At 45.7% G+C, this 19,494-nt stretch overlaps 1 protein-coding gene across 3 annotated transcripts in view; it reads right to left on the reverse strand.

Moving 5' to 3' along the window:
* Window positions 1-1,099: 1,099 nt before the first annotated feature.
* LOC142244256 (enoyl-CoA hydratase EchA19-like) overlaps window positions 1,100-19,494 on the reverse strand; it is a 167,559-nt gene continuing 149,164 nt past the window's right edge. For all 3 annotated transcript variants that reach the window (XM_075316458.1, XM_075316461.1, XM_075316460.1), the window contains one exon: window positions 1,100-1,889. In XM_075316458.1, the coding sequence (XP_075172573.1) occupies window positions 1,669-1,889 (221 nt within the window). In that variant the 3' untranslated portion in view covers window positions 1,100-1,668. The remainder of the gene's footprint in view (window positions 1,890-19,494) is intronic.

Here is a 19,494-nt window from a genome sequence, read left to right on the forward strand (position 1 = left end):
GGTCTGGAGACTGGCTAGACCTCTCTAGGACCTTGAAATGCTTCTAACGGAGCCACTCCTTAGTTGCACTGGTTGTGTGTTATGGGTCATTGTCATGCTGGAAGACCAAGCCACAACTCATCTTCAATGCTCTTACTGAGGGAAGGAGATTGTTGGAAAAAATCTCACTATAAATGACCCCATTCATCCTCCCTTCAATACAGTGCAGTCGTCCTGTCCCCTTTGCAGAAATGCACCCCCAAAGTATGATGTTTTCACCCCCATGCTTCACAGTTGTGATGGTGATCTTGGGATTGTACTCATTATTCTTCTTCCTCCTAACATAGCGAGTGGAGTTGATACCAAAAGTTCTATTTTGGCCTAATCTGACCACATTACCTTCTCCCATGCCTCCTCTGGATCATTCAGATAATTATTGGCAAACTTCAAATGGGTCTGGACATGTCCTGGTGTGAGCAGGGGAACCATGCGTGCCTGCTGGATTTTAATCCATGATGGTGCAGTGTGTTACTAACAGTGATCTTTGAGATTGTGGTCCTAGCTCTCTTCAGGTCATTGACCAGGTCCTTCTGTGTAGTTCTGGGCTGATTCCTGAACTTTCTCAGAATCATCCTTACCCCATGAGGCGATATCTTACATACAGCCCCAGACGGAGTAAGCTTGACATTTATATTGTGTTTCTACCATTTTCTAATAATTGCACCCACAATTGTTGCCTTCTCAGCAAGCTGTTTGCATTGTCCTATAGCCCATCTCAAGTTTGTGCAGGTCTACAATTTTGATTCTGATGTCCTTAGACAGTTCCTTTGGCCTTGGCCATGGTGGAGACATTGGAGTATGATTGATTGAGTGTGTGGACCGGTGTCTTTTATACCGGTAATGAGTTCAAACAGGTGCAGTTAATACAAGTAATGACTGCAGAGTAGGAGGACTTCTTAAAGAAAAAATAACAGGTCTGTGAGATCCAGAAATCTTGCTGGTTTGTAGGTGATCAAATACTTATTTCATGCAATAAAATGCAATTAATAATTTAAAAAACATACAATGTGATTTTCTGATTTTTTTGGAGGGATTCTGTATGTTACAGTTGAAGTGCACCTACGATAAAAATTACAGATCTCTCCATTCTTTGCAGGTGGAAAAACTTGCAAAATAGACAGTGTTTCAAAAACTTATTTTCCCTACTGTATAAGGCATTGAAAAAAGCTAAAATGATGAAAAAGTTAAAGATAATCTGTCACCAGGTTTTTGCGACATAATCAGAGAGTAGCATGATATAGAGACAGAGATCCCGTTTTTAGCAATGTATCATTTAATGGGTTGCTTGTTGTAATTTTGATAAAATTTCAGTTTTACCAGGAAGAAATTGGTAAACTTGTTGCCATGTAGTCCTCTACATTCATGAGCTCTGTATAAACCTGCCCCCACCACTGATTGGCAGCTTAGTGTCTATACACAGTGTACAAAGAAAGCTGCCAATCAGTCAGTGTTGTGAATGGGGTTACACAGAGCTCAGCATTCAGTGATTTTATCAAAACATCAGCAATCAGCCCAGTGAGTGATACTTCGCTAGAATCAGGTTGTCTGAACCTACATCATGCTGCTCTCAGTAGCAAAAACCTGGTAATTGGAATAACTCTACACAACAGAATCGATCCCAGGGTATATCTACAACTTCCCTTTTCTCCCTTTTCCAGCAGCAAAACTGCTTGCACCAGGAACCGACTCCTCCACCACAACCTTTATTCCATGGTTAAATTCAAACTGCATTGCATCCATGAAGCTCGTGGCATCAAATGTGCTGTAATAGGCAGACGCTCTGTCACTTCGCATGCACTTCTGAGGGAATGCAGAGATGTGTTCTGCTAACTCAATAGCACTCTGAAGGCCTGAAAGTAGTATAAAATGAAATATTAACAGTAGTAATAATAATGCATTAGAACAAAGTCAAGTAAACAATACTTAGCTACAAAAAGCCAAACACAAAACTGTCATGTAAATCCAACTGTTTATACATTAATAACGCCATAACATTATATTACTGACACGATATATGATGTATGAACAATATGTGATACTTTAGAGTCTAAAGCATGCTTTACACGAGTCGATCTATCGTGCGATAGCACGAGCGATCGTACCCGCCCCCGTCGTTTTTGCGTCACGAGCAAATCACTGCCCGTGGCGCATAAACTCGTTTAACCCCCGTCACATGCACTTACCTTCCGGACGACCTCACTGTGGGCGACGAACGTCCACTTCCCGAAGTGGGAGGGACGTTCGGCGTCACACGGCAGCCGGCAAATAGAAGTGGAGGGGCGGAGATGAGCAGGATGTAAACATCCCGACCACCTTCTTCCTTCCACATAGCCAGCGGGTGCCGCGGGACGCAGGTAAGCTTTGTTCATCGTTCCCGTGGTGTCACACGGAGCAACGTGTGATGCCACGGAAACGATGAACAACCGGCGCCATTTTAATTAAACAATTTTATGAAACCTAGCGACGAGTACACGACTCACGATTTGTGAGTGATACTGCGTCGCTAGGGGGTGTCACACGAGACGACATCGTGTACGATGCCGGATGTGCGTCACCAAAAACCGTGACCCCGACGATGCATCGCACAATAGCTCGTCTCGTGTAAAGCACCCTTTACACTAGGTTTTTTCCTTGTATACACCCCATACATTTATATTAAAAAAATAACCGTCATTGTTAGGGAATACATTATATAAGGAACCTATCCCTATCATGCAAAAGTTTTAAGATCCCTACACATATTAGGCTGGGTTCATATTTGCCGCTGGATCTTTATCTCATCCTACACATGAAGTCTTGGGAGAGAAGCATCCAGACTGTATAGGTTCACTGACCAATCGGAGTTGGGAGGCCCCCATACACATTAATCTGTTGCTAATATTGGCGAGTTTGGCTGACTTTAGTTTAAGACTGGGTTTACATAGCGTTTGCCACTACCTTCACTGGCTCTGTCGAGGTTCATGTCCGAACCACCGCAAAATCGGATGAGGGATATGTGCTGAATAGGCCATTGACTATCATGATTCAGACTGAATCACAGTGTGCTCTGTCCCGCATCATTTTTGGCAAGTAACAGGTGTGGGCACTATGAAAATCACACCTGAAACAATTTTGGTTTTCAAGTCCTCAGACCGTTCTCTTCTCTTTGTTCTCCATGTTTAGTGTGGCGCACACAGACACACAATGCAACGATTGAGTCAACTTGTCCTCAATTGCTGAAGAAGTCCAAAATTCCAATTAAGAGGTGTAAGATACTTGCTGATGGTTATAGGAAGCGATTGATTGCAGTTAATTATTCCAAAGGATTTGCAACCAAATATTAACTTGAGGGTGGTAACAATTTTTGGAGTTTTATGTGAAATTGTGTCCAATTTGCCTCCCCCCCACTTTTTCCTGTTTGTTTATTTTTTGTGTTATTCCAAGAAAATACGAAGGAAATAAACATGTGAACAACAAAACATGTGTAATTGCAATAATTTTCTAGAAATACTTTAATTTCTGGAACAATTTCAAGGGTGCCAAAACTTTCGGCCATAAATATGGAGGAGTCAGGGAAGATAGATATTATTTGAATGATCATTTGGCAGACAGCTTTTTCACCCATTCACATCATCCGCCGTAAATGTACGGTGCTGCGGGATTTGTGTTCCCGCAAATCACCATATGTGAATGGCGCTACAAACGTACTGGCTCACAAGTAGAGCTGGCTAAATAATCAGCGGGTGTCAGCTATGTATCATAGCTGATATCCTGCAGTAACTCTCACGATCAGTACTAGCACCAATAGTGAGTGTTTAGCCCTTCTGATGCTCTGCCAATAATGACAATGGCATCGATCTGCTTACCAGAGAGAGGGAGCTCCCGCTTTGCTACAATTGGCACAACACAATTGTGATCGCATTGTGCCGATGGTCTCCATGGTGGCCCCAAGCCAAATAATGCAGGATCACCCAGGTACGGGGGCTTGTAAGGTCCTGCCTTACATGTCACTGATCTAATGGCCTCCAATGCAAAACCATTGCAGGGTATTATGTCAGCAATAAGACCACAGAAAGTTGATGTCCCATCCTGGGACTAGATTAAGAAAGTTAAAAATAAAAAAAATTAATTATATATGCTGTTGAAACAAGACGTTTCCATCCAGTATCTAAAAAAACACATCTGCATGTCTTTCTCACCATTTGACATGAAATCAGAATAAACCTTTCCTGTTTTAGGTCAATTAGGATTACCAAAATTATTAATATTTTCCAAATGCCAGAATAATGAGAGAGAAAAATGTAAGATATTTTTATTACTTTATGCAGAGTCTAAACTTTACATACACTAAGTACTATGCCTTTAAACAATATGGGAAAGCCCATATGATGATATCATGTCTTTGAAAGTTCTGATTATTTTTATTGACAACATCCGAGTTAATTAGAGATACACCTGTGGATGTATTTTAATGCACACCTAAAACATACTGCTTATCTGTGTAGCATCATGGGAAAGTCAAGAGAAATCAGCCAAGATCTCAGGAAGAGAATTGTGGACTTGTAAAAATGAAAACAAAACTAAAACAAAAATAGTACACATATTTGGTATTGCCAAGTTCATAACGATCACCTCTATAAAACTGTCACACTACACTGTGTGCAGAATTATTAGGCAAATGAGTATTTTGATCACATGATACTTTTTATACATGTTGTCTTACTCCAAGCTGTATAGGCTTGAGAGCCAACTGCCAATTAAGTAAATCAGGTGATGTGCATCTCTGTAATGAGGAGGGGTGTGGTGTAATGACATCAATACCTATATAAGGTGTGCTTATTTATTAGGCAACTTCCTTTCCTTTGGCAAAATGGGTCAGAAGAGAGATTTGACGGGCTCTGAAAAGTCCAAAATTGTGAGATGTCTAGCAGAGGGATGCAGCAGTCTTGAAATTGCCAAACTTTTGAAGCGTAATCACTGAACAATCAAATGTTTCATGGCAAATAGTTTTCGACATCGTTGTGTGTAAATCCTATATGATACGATTAACGAGCGCAAAAGCTCATAATTCATAATTCATAATTACGCTGCCGCGACAGGTACGATGTTGTTCCTCGTTCCTGCGGCAGCACACATCGCTGTGTATGAAGCCGCAGGAGCGAGAAACATCTCCTTACCTGCCGCCGGCGGCTGTACGGAAAAAAGGAGGTGGGCGGGATGTTTACATCCTGCTCATCTTCGCCCCTCCGCCGCTATTGGCCGCCTGCCGTGTGACGTCGCTATGACGCCGTACGACCCGCCCCCTTAGGAAGGAGGCGGGACGCCGGCCAGAGCGAAGGTCGCAGAGCAGGTGAGTGCATGTAAAGCTGGCGTAGCGATAATTTTCGCTACGCCAGCTATCACAAGATATCGTACCTGCGACGGGGGCGGGGACTATCGCGTGCGACATCGCAGCATCGGCTTGCGATGTCGCAACGTGCAAAGCCCGCCATAGACATCAGAGAGACTGTGGGCATAGACATCACTGATGATGCTGGGGCATACACATCACAAGAGACACTGGGGCACATAAATTACTGGAGATGCTGGGGGCATATATACATAACAGAAGATGCTGAGGCCATATATACAGCACATGAGGAGCTGGGGACATATATACAGCACAGGAGGAGCTAGGGACATATATACAGCGCAGGAAGAGCTGGGAACATAAAGTACAGACCAAACATTTGGACACAGCTTCTCATTCACAGAGTTTTCTTTATTTTCATGACTCTGAAAATTGTAGATTCACATTGAAGGCATCAAAACTATGAATTAAAATATGTCGAATGAAATATTTAAAGTGTGAAACAACTGAAAGTACGTCTTATATTCTATGTTCTTCAAAGTAGCCACCTTTTGCTTTCATTAACTACATTGCACACTCTTGGCATTCTCTTGATGAGCTTCAAGAGGTAGTCACCGGAAATGGTTTTCCAACAGTCTTGAAGGAGTTCCCAGAGATGCTTAGCACTTGTTGGCCCTTTTGCCTTCACTCTAGCATCTAGATGCTGTTCTTTCTTGTACTGTCTTGTCCTGATGAAGAAGGCGGCTATGCCTTCGAAACGCGTTGACTTGTGCCAATAAAGGAAAGGATTTCATCGCATCTCTTGGATCCGTGGTTTTTCTAGCGCAGCATTTAACCCGTTTTTCTTGCACCCATTTTGTGATCTACACTTCTCCATCGGGGCTGCTGCTGACCACCACTGCGTAATCTGCTACATGCTTGCATAGGAGTTGTGCCTGTCACAACTGTAGCAGGTGAGTACCTGTCTTTGCACATATATCTCCTCATCCACCGGATAAGACCCTATTTTGCGCTTTTCTCCTCCACAGTTTTTCCTGTTCTCTTCAAAGCACAGAGCGCATCATGAAGACCAAGGAACACAACAGGCAGGTCCGTGATACTGTTGCGGAGAAGTTTAAAGCCGGATTTGGCTACAAAAAGATTTTCACAACTTTAAACATCCCAAGGAGCGCTGTGCAAGCGATCATATTGAAATGGAAGGTGTATCATACCACTACAAATCTACCAAGACCCGGCCGTCCATCCAAACTTTCATCTCAAACAAGGAGAAGACTGATCAGAGATGCAGCCAAGAGGCCCATGATCACTCTGGATGAACTGCAGAGATCTACAGCTGAGGTGGGAGAGTCTGTCCATAGGACAACAATCAGTCGTACACTGCACAAATCTGCCCTTTATGGAAGAGTGGCAAGGAGAAAGACATTTTTCAAAGATATCCATAAAAAGTGTTGTTTAAAGTTTGCCACAAGCCACCTAGGAGACACACCAAACATGTGGAAGAAGGTGCTCTGATCAGATGAAACCAAAATCGAACTATTTGGGCACAATGCCAAAAGATATGTTTGGCGTAAAAGCAACACAGCTCATCACCCTGAACACACCATCCCCACTGTCAAACATGGTGGTGGCAGCATCATGGTTTTGGCCTGCTTTTCTTGAGCAGGGACAGGGAAGATGGTTACAATTGAAGGGAAGATGTATGGAGCCAAATACAGGACTGTTCTTGAAGAAAACCTCTTGGAGTCTGCAAAAGACCTGAGACTGGGACGGAGATTTGTTTTCCAACATGATCCAAAATACAAAGCAAAATCTACAATGGAATGGTTAACAAATAAATGTATCCAGTTGTTAGAATGCCCAAGTCAAAGTCCAGACTTAAATCCAATCGAGAATCTGTGGAAAGAGCTGAAAACTGCTGTTCACAAACGTTCTCCATCCAACCTCACTAAGCTCGAGCTATTTACAAAGGAAGAATGGGCAAGAATTTCAGTCTCTTGATGTGCAAAACTGATAAAGACATACCCCAAGTGACTTGCAGCTGTCATCTCAGCAAAAGGTGGCGCTACAAAGTATTAACTGAAAGGGGATGAATAATATTGACGCCCCACTTTTCAGTTATTTTTTAAAAAAGTTTAAAATAAACAATAAATTTCTTTCAACTTCACATCTGTGTCCCACTTGTTGATTTTTCACCATAACATTACATTTTTTATCTTTATGTTTGAAGCCTGAAATATGGGGAAAGGTTGAAAAATTCAAGGGAGCCGAATACTTTTGCAAGACACTGTATATGGAAGACACTAGGGAAGGAGTCTTGCGAGGATAATTTGCATAGTCCCAGTGCCTTCTGGGATAAGTGAAGAGTCACCGCGAGCTCAAGGAGAAGCGGGTTTTGGCCGTTACAGTCGGAAAGAAGACTTCTGAAAGCCAGGGAAGGAGTCTTGTGAGGATAATTTGCATATTCCCAGTGCCTTCTGGGATAAGTGAAGGCTGGGTTCATATTTGCCGCTGGATCTTTATCTCATCCTACACATGAAGTCTTGGGAGAGAAGCATCCAGACTGTATAGGTTCACTGACCAATCGGAGTTGGGAGGCCCCCATACACATTAATCTGTTGCTGATATTGGCGAGTTTGGCTGACTTTAGTTTAAGACTGGGTTTACATAGCGTTTGCCACTACCTTCACTGGCTCTGTCGAGGTTCATGTCCGAACCACCGCAAAATCGGATGAGGGATATGTGCTGAATAGGCCATTGACTATCATGATTCAGACTGAATCACAGTGTGCTCTGTCCCGCATCATTTTTGGCAAGTAACAGGTGTGGGCACTATGAAAATCACACCTGAAACAATTTTGGTTTTCAAGTCCTCAGACCGTTCTCTTCTCTTTGTTCTCCATGTTTAGTGTGGCGCACACAGACACACAATGCAACGATTGAGTCAACTTGTCCTCAATTGCTGAAGAAGTCCAAAATTCCAATTGAGAGGTGTAAGATACTTGCTGATGGTTATAGGAAGCGATTGATTGCAGTTAATTATTCCAAAGGATTTGCAACCAAATATTAACTTGAGGGTGGTAACAATTTTTGGAGTTTTATGTGAAATTGTGTCCAATTTGCCTCCCCCCCACTTTTTCCTGTTTGTTTATTTTTTGTGTTATTCCAAGAAAATACGAAGGAAATAAACATGTGAACAACAAAACATGTGTAATTGCAATAATTTTCTAGAAATACTTTAATTTCTGGAACAATTTCAAGGGTGCCAAAACTTTCGGCCATAAATATGGAGGAGTCAGGGAAGATAGATATTATTTGAATGATCATTTGGCAGACAGCTTTTTCACCCATTCACATCATCCGCCGTAAATGTACGGTGCTGCGGGATTTGTGTTCCCGCAAATCACCATATGTGAATGGCGCTACAAACGTACTGGCTCACAAGTAGAGCTGGCTAAATAATCAGCGGGTGTCAGCTATGTATCATAGCTGATATCCTGCAGTAACTCTCACGATCAGTACTAGCACCAATAGTGAGTGTTTAGCCCTTCTGATGCTCTGCCAATAATGACAATGGCATCGATCTGCTTACCAGAGAGAGGGAGCTCCCGCTTTGCTACAATTGGCACAACACAATTGTGATCGCATTGTGCCGATGGTCTCCATGGTGGCCCTAAGCCAAATAATGCAGGATCACCCAGGTACGGGGGCTTGTAAGGTCCTGCCTTACATGTCACTGATCTAATGGCCTCCAATGCAAAACCATTGCAGGGTATTATGTCAGCAATAAGACCACAGAAAGTTGATGTCCCATCCTGGGACTAGATTAAGAAAGTTAAAAATAAAAAAAATTAATTATATATGCTGTTGAAACAAGACGTTTCCATCCAGTATCTAAAAAAACACATCTGCATGTCTTTCTCACTATTTGACATGACATCAGAATAAACCTTTCCTGTTTTAGGTCAATTAGGATTACCAAAATTATTAATATTTTCCAAATGCCAGAATAATGAGAGAGAAAAATGTAAGATATTTTTATTACTTTATGCAGAGTCTAAACTTTACATACACTAAGTACTATGCCTTTAAACAATATGGGAAAGCCCATATGATGATATCATGTCTTTGAAAGTTCTGATTATTTTTATTGGCAACATCCGAGTTAATTAGAGATACACCTGTGGATGTATTTTAATGCACACCTAAAACATACTGCTTATCTGTGTAGCATCATGGGAAAGTCAAGAGAAATCAGCCAAGATCTCAGGAAGAGAATTGTGGACTTGTAAAAATGAAAACAAAACTAAAACAAAAATAGTACACATATTTGGTATTGCCAAGTTCATAACGATCACCTCTATAAAACTGTCACACTACACTGTGTGCAGAATTATTAGGCAAATGAGTATTTTGATCACATGATACTTTTTATACATGTTGTCTTACTCCAAGCTGTATAGTCTTGAGAGCCAACTGCCAATTAAGTAAATCAGGTGATGTGCATCTCTGTAATGAGGAGGGGTGTGGTGTAATGACATCAATACCTATATAAGGTGTGCTTATTTATTAGGCAACTTCCTTTCCTTTGGCAAAATGGGTCAGAAGAGAGATTTGACGGGCTCTGAAAAGTCCAAAATTGTGAGATGTCTAGCAGAGGGATGCAGCAGTCTTGAAATTGCCAAACTTTTGAAGCGTAATCACCGAACAATCAAATGTTTCATGGCAAATAGTTTTCGACATCGTTGTGTGTAAATCCTATATGATACGATTAACGAGCGCAAAAGCTCATAATTCATAATTCATAATTACGCTGCAGCGACAGGTACGATGTTGTTCCTCGTTCCTGCGGCAGCACACATCGCTGTGTATGAAGCCGCAGGAGCGAGAAACATCTCCTTACCTGCCGCCGGCGGCTGTACGGAAAAAAGGAGATGGGCGGGATGTTTACATCCTGCTCATCTTCGCCCCTCCGCCGGTATTGGCCGCCTGCCGTGTGACGTCGCTATGACGCCGCACGACCCGCCCCCTTAGGAAGGAGGCGGGTCGCCGGCCAGAGCGAAGGTCGCAGAGCAGGTGAGTGCATGTAAAGCTGGCGTAGCGATAATTTTCGCTATGCCAGCTATCACAAGATATCGTACCTGCGACGGGGGCGGGGACTATCGCGTGCGACATCGCAGCATCGGCTTGCGATGTCGCAACGTGTAAAGCCCTCCATAGACATCGGAGAGACTGTGGGCATAGACATCCCTGATGATGCTGGGGCATACACATCACAAGAGACACTGGGGCACATAAATTACTGGAGATGCTGGGGGCATATATACATAACAGAAGATGCTGAGGCCATATATACAGCACAGGAGGAGCTAGGGACATATATACAGCGCAGGAAGAGCTGGGAACATAAAGTACAGACCAAACATTTGGACACAGCTTCTCATTCACAGAGTTTTCTTTATTTTCATGACTCTGAAAATTGTAGATTCACATTGAAGGCATCAAAACTATGAATTAAAATATGTCGAATGAAATATTTAAAGTGTGAAACAACTGAAAGTACGTCTTATATTCTATGTTCTTCAAAGTAGCCACCTTTTGCTTTCATTACTACATTGCACACTCTTGGCATTCTCTTGATGAGCTTCAAGAGGTAGTCACCGGAAATGGTTTTCCAACAGTCTTGAAGGAGTTCCCAGAGATGCTTAGCACTTGTTGGCCCTTTTGCCTTCACTCTAGCATCTAGATGCTGTTCTTTCTTGTACTGTCTTGTCCTGATGAAGAAGGCGGCTATGCCTTCGAAACGCGTTGACTTGTGCCAATAAAGGAAAGGATTTCATCGCATCTCTTGGATCCGTGGTTTTTCTAGCGCAGCATTTAACCCGTTTTTCTTGCACCCATTTTGTGATCTACACTTCTCCATCGGGGCTGCTGCTGACCACCACTGCGTAATCTGCTACATGCTTGCATAGGAGTTGTGCCTGTCACAACTGTAGCAGGTGAGTACCTGTCTTTGCACATATATCTCCTCATCCACCGGATAAGACCCTATTTTGCGCTTTTCTCCTCCACAGTTTTTCCTGTTCTCTTCAAAGCACAGAGAGCATCATGAAGACCAAGGAACACAACAGGCAGGTCCGTGATACTGTTGCGGAGAAGTTTAAAGCCGGATTTGGCTACAAAAAGATTTTCACAACTTTAAACATCCCAAGGAGCGCTGTGCAAGCGATCATATTGAAATGGAAGGTGTATCATACCACTACAAATCTACCAAGACCCGGCCGTCCATCCAAACTTTCATCTCAAACAAGGAGAAGACTGATCAGAGATGCAGCCAAGAGGCCCATGATCACTCTGGATGAACTGCAGAGATCTACAGCTGAGGTGGGAGAGTCTGTCCATAGGACAACAATCAGTCGTACACTGCACAAATTTGCCCTTTATGGAAGAGTGGCAAGGAGAAAGACATTTTTCAAAGATATCCATAAAAAGTGTTGTTTAAAGTTTGCCACAAGCCACCTAGGAGACACACCAAACATGTGGAAGAAGGTGCTCTGATCAGATGAAACCAAAATCGAACTATTTGGGCACAATGCCAAACGATATGTTTGGCGTAAAAGCAACACAGCTCATCACCCTGAACACACCATCCCCACTGTCAAACATGGTGGTGGCAGCATCATGGTTTTGGCCTGCTTTTCTTGAGCAGGGACAGGGAAGATGGATGGAGCCAAATACAGGACTGTTCTTGAAGAAAACCTGTTGGACCTGAGACTGGGACGGAGATTTGTCTTCCAACATGATCCAAAATATAAAGCAAAATCTACAATGGAATGGTTAACAAATAAATGTATCCAGTTGTTAGAATGGCTAAGTCATAGTCCAGACCTGAATCCAATCGAGAATCTGTGGAAAGAGCTGAAAACTGCTGTTCACAAACGTTCTCCATCCAACCTCACTAAGCTCGAGCTATTTACAAAGGAAGAATGGGCAAGAATTTCAGTCTCTTGATGTGCAAAACTGATAAAGACATACCCCAAGTGACTTGCAGCTGTCATCTCAGCAAAAGGTGGCGCTACAAAGTATTAACTGAAAGGGGATGAATAATATTGACGCCCCACTTTTCAGTTATTTTTTAAAAAAGTTTAAAATAAACAATAAATTTCTTTCAACTTCACATCTGTGTCCCACTTGTTGATTTTTCACCATAACATTACATTTTTTATCTTTATGTTTGAAGCCTGAAATATGGGGAAAGGTTGAAAAATTCAAGGGAGCCGAATACTTTTGCAAGACACTGTATATGGAAGACACTGGGGAAGGAGTCTTGCGAGGATAATTTGCATATTCCCAGTGCCTTCTGGGATAAGTGAAGAGTCACCGCGAGCTCAAGGAGAAGCGGGTTTTGGCCGTTACAGCCGGAAGGAAGGCTTCTGAAAGCCAAGGAAGGAGTCTTGCGAGGATAATTTGCATATTCCCAGTGCCTTCTGGGATAAGTGAAGAGTCACCGCGAGCTCAAGGAGAACCGGGTTTTGGCCGTTACTGCCGGAAGGAAGACTTCTGAAAGCCAAGGGAAGGAGTCTTGCGAGGATAATTTGCATATTCCCAGTGCCTTCTGGGATAAGAGAAGAGTCACCGCGAGCTCAAGGAGAACCGGGTTTTGGCCGTTACAGCCGGAAGGAAGACTTCTGAAAGCCAAGGGAAGGAGTCTTGCGAGGATAATTTGCATATTCCCAGTGCCTTCTGGGATAAGTGAAGAGTCACCGCGAGCTCAAGGAGAACCGGGTTTTGGCCGTTACAGCCGGAAGGAAGACTTCTGAAAGCCAAGGGAAGGAATCTTGCGAGGATAATTTGCATATTTCCAGTGCCTTCTGGGATAAGTGAAGAGTCACCGCGAGCTCAAGGAGAACCGGGTTTTGGCCGTTACAGCCGGAAGGAAGACTTCTGAAAGCCAAGGGAAGGAGTCTTGCGAGGATAATTTGCATATTCCCAGTGCCTTCTGGGATAAGTGAAGAGTCACCGCGAGCTCAAGGAGAACCGGGTTTTGGCCGTTACAGCCGGAAGGAAGACTTCTGAAAGCCAAGGGAAGGAGTCTTGCGAGGATAATTTGCATATTCCCAGTGCCTTCTGGGATAAGTGAAGAGTCACCGCGAGCTCAAGGAGAACCGGGTTTTGGCCGTTACAGCTGGAAGGAAGGCTTCTGAAAGCCCAGGGAAGGAGTCTTGCGAGGATAATTTGCATATTCCCAGTGCCTTCTGGGATAAGTGAAGAGTCACCGCGAGCTCAAGGAGAACCGGGTTTTGGCCGTTACAGCCGGAAGGAAGACTTCTGAAAGCAAAGGGAAGGAGTCTTGCGAGGATAATTTGCATATTCCCAGTGCCTTCTGGGATAAGTGAAGAGTCACCGCGAGCTCAAGGAGAATCGGGTTTTGGCCGTTACAGCCGGAAGGAAGACTTCTGAAAGCCAAGGGAAGGAGTCTTGCGAGGATAATTTGCATATTCCCAGTGCCTTCTGGGATAAGTGAAGAGTCACCGCGAGCTCAAGGAGAACCGGGTTGTGGCCGTTACAGCCGGAAGGAAGACTTCTGAAAGCCAAGGGAAGGAGTCTTGCGAGGATAATTTGCATATTCCCAGTGTCTTCTGGGATAAGTGAAGAGTCACCGCGAGCTCAAGGAGAACCGGGTTTTGGCCGTTACAGCCGGAAGGAAGACTTCTGAAAGCCAGGGAAGGAGTCTTGCGAGGATAATTTGCATATTCCCAGTGCCTTCTGGGATAAGTGAAGAGTCACCGCGAGCTCAAGGAGAACCGGGTTTTGGCCGTTACAGCTGGAAGGAAGACTTCTGAAAGCCAGGGAAGGAGTCTTGCGAGGATAATTTGCATATTCCCAGTGCCTTCTGGGATAAGTGAAGAGTCACCGCGAGCTCAAGGAGAACCGGGTATTGGCCATTACAGCCGGAAGGAAAACTTCTGAAAGCCAGGGAAGGAATCTTGCGAGGATAATTTGCATATTCCCAGTGCCTTCTGGGATAAGTGAAGAGTCCCCGCGAGCTCAAGGAGAACCGGGTTTTGGCCGTTACAGCCAGAAGGAAGACTTCTGAAAGCCAGGGAAGGAGTCTTGCAAGGATAATTTGCATATTCCCAGTGCCTTCTGGGATAAGTGAAGAGTCACCGCGAGCTCAAGGAGAACCGGGTTTTGGCCGTTACAGCCGGAAGGAAGACTTCTGAAAGCCAGGGAAGGAGTCTTGCGAGGATAATTTGCATAATCCCAGTGCCTTCTGGGAAAAGTGAAGAGTCACCGCGAGCTCAAGGAGAACCGGGTTTTGGCCGTTACAGCCGGAAGGAAGATTTCTGAAAGCCAGGGAAGGAGTCGTGCGAGGATAATTTGCATATTCCCAGTGCCTTCTGGGATAAGTGAAGAGTCCCCGCCATCAAGGAGAACCGGGTTTTGGCCGTTACAGCCGGAAGGAAGACTTCTGAAAGCCAGGGAAGGAGTCTTGCGAGGATAATTTGCATATTCCCAGTGCCTTCTGGGATAAGTGAAGAGTCACCGCGAGCTCAAGGAGAACCGGGTTTTGGCCGTTACAGCCGGAAGGAAGACTTCTGAAAGCCAGGGAAGGAGTCTTGCGAGGATAATTTGCATATTCCCAGTGCCTTCTGGGATAAGTGAAGAGTCACCGCAAGCTCAAGGAGAACCGGGTTTTGGCCGTTACAGCCGGAAGGAAGACTTCTGAAAGCCAGGGAAGGAATCTTGCGAGGATAATTTGCATATTCCCAGTGCCTTCTGGGATAAGTGAAGAGTCACCGCGAGCTCAAGGAGAACCGGGTTTTGGCCGTTACAGCCGGAAGGAAGACTTCTGAAAGCCAGGGAAGGAGTCTTGCGAGGATAATTTGCATATTCCCAGTGCCTTCTGGGATAAGTGAAGAGTCACCGCGAGCTCAAGGAGAACCGGGTTTTGGCCGTTACAGCCGGAAGGAAGACTTCTGAAAGCCAGGGAAGGAGTCGTGCGAGGATAATTTGCATATTCCCAGTGCCTTCTGGGATAAGTGAAGAGTCCCCGCCATCAAGGTGAACCGGGTTTTGGCCGTTACAGCCGGAAGGAAGACTTCTGAAAGCCAGGGAAGGAGTCTTGCGAGGATAATTTGCATATTCCCAGTGCCTTCTGGGATAAGTGAAGAGTCCCCGCCATCAAGGAGAACCGGGTTTTGGCCGTTACAGCCGGAAGGAAGATTTCTGAAAGCCAGGGAAGGAGTCGTGCGAGGATAATTTGCATATTCCCAGTGCCTTCTGGGATAAGTGAAGAGTCCCCGCCATCAAGGAGAACCGGGTTTTGGCCGTTACAGCCGGAAGGAAGACTTCTGAAAGCCAGGGAAGGAGTCTTGCGAGGATAATTTGCATATTCCCAGTGCCTTCTGGGATAAGTGAAGAGTCACCGCGAGCTCAAGGAGAACCGGGTTTTGGCCGTTACAGCCGGAAGGAAGACTTCTGAAAGCCAGGGAAGGAGTCTTGCGAGGATAATTTGCATATTCCCAGTGCCTTCTGGGATAAGTGAAGGGTCACCGCAAGCTCAAGGAGAACCGGGTTTTGGCCGTTACAGCCGGAAGGAAGACTTCTGAAAGCCAGGGAAGGAATCTTGCGAGGATAATTTGCATATTCCCAGTGCCTTCTGGGATAAGTGAAGAGTCACCGCGAGCTCAAGGAGAACCGGGTTTTGGCCGTTACAGCCGGAAGGAAGACTTCTGAAAGCCAGGGAAGGAGTCTTGCGAGGATAATTTGCATATTCCCAGTGCCTTCTGGGATAAGTGAAGAGTCACCGCGAGCTCAAGGAGAACCGGGTTTTGGCCGTTACAGCCGGAAGGAAGACTTCTGAAAGCCAGGGAAGGAGTCGTGCGAGGATAATTTGCATATTCCCAGTGCCTTCTGGGATAAGTGAAGAGTCCCCGCCATCAAGGTGAACCGGGTTTTGGCCGTTACAGCCGGAAGGAAGACTTCTGAAAGCCAGGGAAGGAGTCTTGCGAGGATAATTTGCATATTCCCAGTGCCTTCTGGGATAAGTGAAGAGTCCCCGCCATCAAGGAGAACCGGGTTTTGGCCGTTACAGCCGGAAGGAAGACTTCTGAAAGCCAGGGAAGGAGTCTTGCGAGGATAATTTGCATATTCCCAGTGCCTTCTGGGATAAGTGAAGAGTCCCCGCCATCAAGGTGAACCGGGTTTTGGCCGTTACAGCCGGAAGGAAGACTTCTGAAAGCCAGGGAAGGAGTCTTGCGAGGATAATTTGCATATTCCCAGTGCCTTCTGGGATAAGTGAAGAGTCCCCGCCATCAAGGAGAACCGGGTTTTGGCCGTTACAGCCGGAAGGAAGACTTCTGAAAGCCAGGGAAGGAGTCTTGCGAGGATAATTTGCATATTCCCAGTGCCTTCTGGGATAAGTGAAGAGTCCCCGCCATCAAGGAGAACAGGGTTTTGGCCGTTACAGCCGGAAGGAAGACTTCTGAAAGCCAGGGAAGGAGTCTTGCGAGGATAATTTGCATATTCCCAGTGCCTTCTGCGATAAGTGAAGAGTCCCCGCCATCAAGGAGAACCGGGTTTTGGCCGTTACAGCCGGAAGGAAGACTTCTGAAAGCCAGGGAAGGAGTCGTGCAAGGATAATTTGCATATTCCCAGTGCCTTCTGGGATAAGTGAAGAGTCCCCGCCATCAAGGAGAACCGGGTTTTGGCCGTTACAGCCAGAAGGAAGACTTCTGAAAGCCAGGGAAGGAGTCTTGCGAGGATAATTTGCATATTCCCAGTGCCTTCTGGGATAAGTGAAGAGTCACCGCGAGCTCAAGGAGAACCGGGTTTTGGCCGTTACAGCCGGAAGGAAGACTTCTGAAAGCCAGGGAAAGAGTCTTGCGAGGATAATTTGCATATTCCCAGTGCCTTCTGGGATAAGTGAAGAGTCACCGCGAGCTCAAGGAGAACCGGGTTTTGGCCGTTACAGCCGGAAGGAAGACTTCTGAAAGCCAGGGAAGGAGTCTTGCGAGGATAATTTGCATATTCCCAGTGCCTTCTGGGATTAGTGAAGAGTCACCGCGAGCGCAAGGAGAACCGGGTTTTGGCCGTTACAGCCGGAAGGAAGATTTCTGAAAGCCAGGGAAGGAGTCGTGCGAGGATAATTTGCATATTCCCAGTGCCTTCTGGGATAAGTGAAGAGTCCCCGCCATCAAGGAGAACCGGGTTTTGGCCGTTACAGCCGGAAGGAAGACTTCTGAAAGCCAGGGAAGGAGTCTTGCGAGGATAATTTGCATATTCCCAGTGCCTTCTGGGATAAGTGAAGAGTCACCGCGAGCTCAAGGAGAACCGGGTTTTGGCCGTTACAGCCGGAAGGAAGACTTCTGAAAGCCAGGGAAGGAGTCTTGCGAGGATAATTTGCATATTCCCAGTGCCTTCTGGGATAAGTGAAGAGTCACCGCAAGCTCAAGGAGAACCGGGTTTTGGCCGTTACAGCCGGAAGGAAGACTTCTGAAAGCCAGGGAAGGAATCTTGCGAGGATAATTTGCATATTCCCAGTGCCTTCTGGGATAAGTGAAGAGTCACCGCGAGCTCAAGGAGAACCGGGTTTTGGCCGTTACAGCCGGAAGGAAGACTTCTGAAAGCCAGGGAAGGAGTCTTGCGAGGATAATTTGCATATTCCCAGTGCCTTCTGGGATAAGTGAAGAGTCACCGCGAGCTCAAGGAGAACCGGGTTTTGGCCGTTACAGCCGGAAGGAAGACTTCTGAAAGCCAGGGAAGGAGTCGTGCGAGGATAATTTGCATATTCCCAGTGCCTTCTGGGATAAGTGAAGAGTCCCCGCCATCAAGGTGAACCGGGTTTTGGCCGTTACAGCCGGAAGGAAGACTTCTGAAAGCCAGGGAAGGAGTCTTGCGAGGATAATTTGCATATTCCCAGTGCCTTCTGGGATAAGTGAAGAGTCCCCGCCATCAAGGAGAACCGGGTTTTGGCCGTTACAGCCGGAAGGAAGATTTCTGAAAGCCAGGGAAGGAGTCGTGCGAGGATAATTTGCATATTCCCAGTGCCTTCTGGGATAAGTGAAGAGTCCCCGCCATCAAGGAGAACCGGGTTTTGGCCGTTACAGCCGGAAGGAAGACTTCTGAAAGCCAGGGAAGGAGTCTTGCGAGGATAATTTGCATATTCCCAGTGCCTTCTGGGATAAGTGAAGAGTCACCGCGAGCTCAAGGAGAACCGGGTTTTGGCCGTTACAGCCGGAAGGAAGACTTCTGAAAGCCAGGGAAGGAATCTTGCGAGGATAATTTGCATATTCCCAGTGCCTTCTGCGATAAGTGAAGAGTCACCGCGAGCTCAAGGAGAACCGGGTTTTGGCCGTTACAGCCGGAAGGAAGACTTCTGAAAGCCAGGGAAGGAGTCTTGCGAGGATAATTTGCATATTCCCAGTGCCTTCTGGGATAAGTGAAGAGTCACCGCGAGCTCAAGGAGAACCGGGTTTTGGCCGTTACAGCCGGAAGGAAGACTTCTGAAAGCCAGGGAAGGAGTCGTGCGAGGATAATTTGCATATTCCCAGTGCCTTCTGGGATAAGTGAAGAGTCCCCGCCATCAAGGTGAACCGGGTTTTGGCCGTTACAGCCGGAAGGAAGACTTCTGAAAGCCAGGGAAGGAGTCTTGCGAGGATAATTTGCATATTCCCAGTGCCTTCTGGGATAAGTGAAGAGTCCCCGCCATCAAGGAGAACCGGGTTTTGGCCGTTACAGCCGGAAGGAAGACTTCTGAAAGCCAGGGAAGGAGTCTTGCGAGGATAATTTGCATATTCCCAGTGCCTTCTGGGATAAGTGAAGAGTCCCCGCCATCAAGGTGAACCGGGTTTTGGCCGTTACAGCCGGAAGGAAGACTTCTGAAAGCCAGGGAAGGAGTCTTGCGAGGATAATTTGCATATTCCCAGTGCCTTCTGGGATAAGTGAAGAGTCCCCGCCATCAAGGAGAACCGGGTTTTGGCCGTTACAGCCGGAAGGAAGACTTCTGAAAGCCAGGGAAGGAGTCTTGCGAGGATAATTTGCATATTCCCAGTGCCTTCTGGGATAAGTGAAGAGTCACCGCGAGCTCAAGGAGAACCGGGTTTTGGCCGTTACAGCCGGAAGGA

The sequence above is a fragment of the Anomaloglossus baeobatrachus genome, chromosome 6 (assembly GCF_048569485.1).
Source record: "Anomaloglossus baeobatrachus isolate aAnoBae1 chromosome 6, aAnoBae1.hap1, whole genome shotgun sequence".
Classification (NCBI taxonomy): Eukaryota; Metazoa; Chordata; class Amphibia; order Anura; family Aromobatidae; genus Anomaloglossus; species Anomaloglossus baeobatrachus.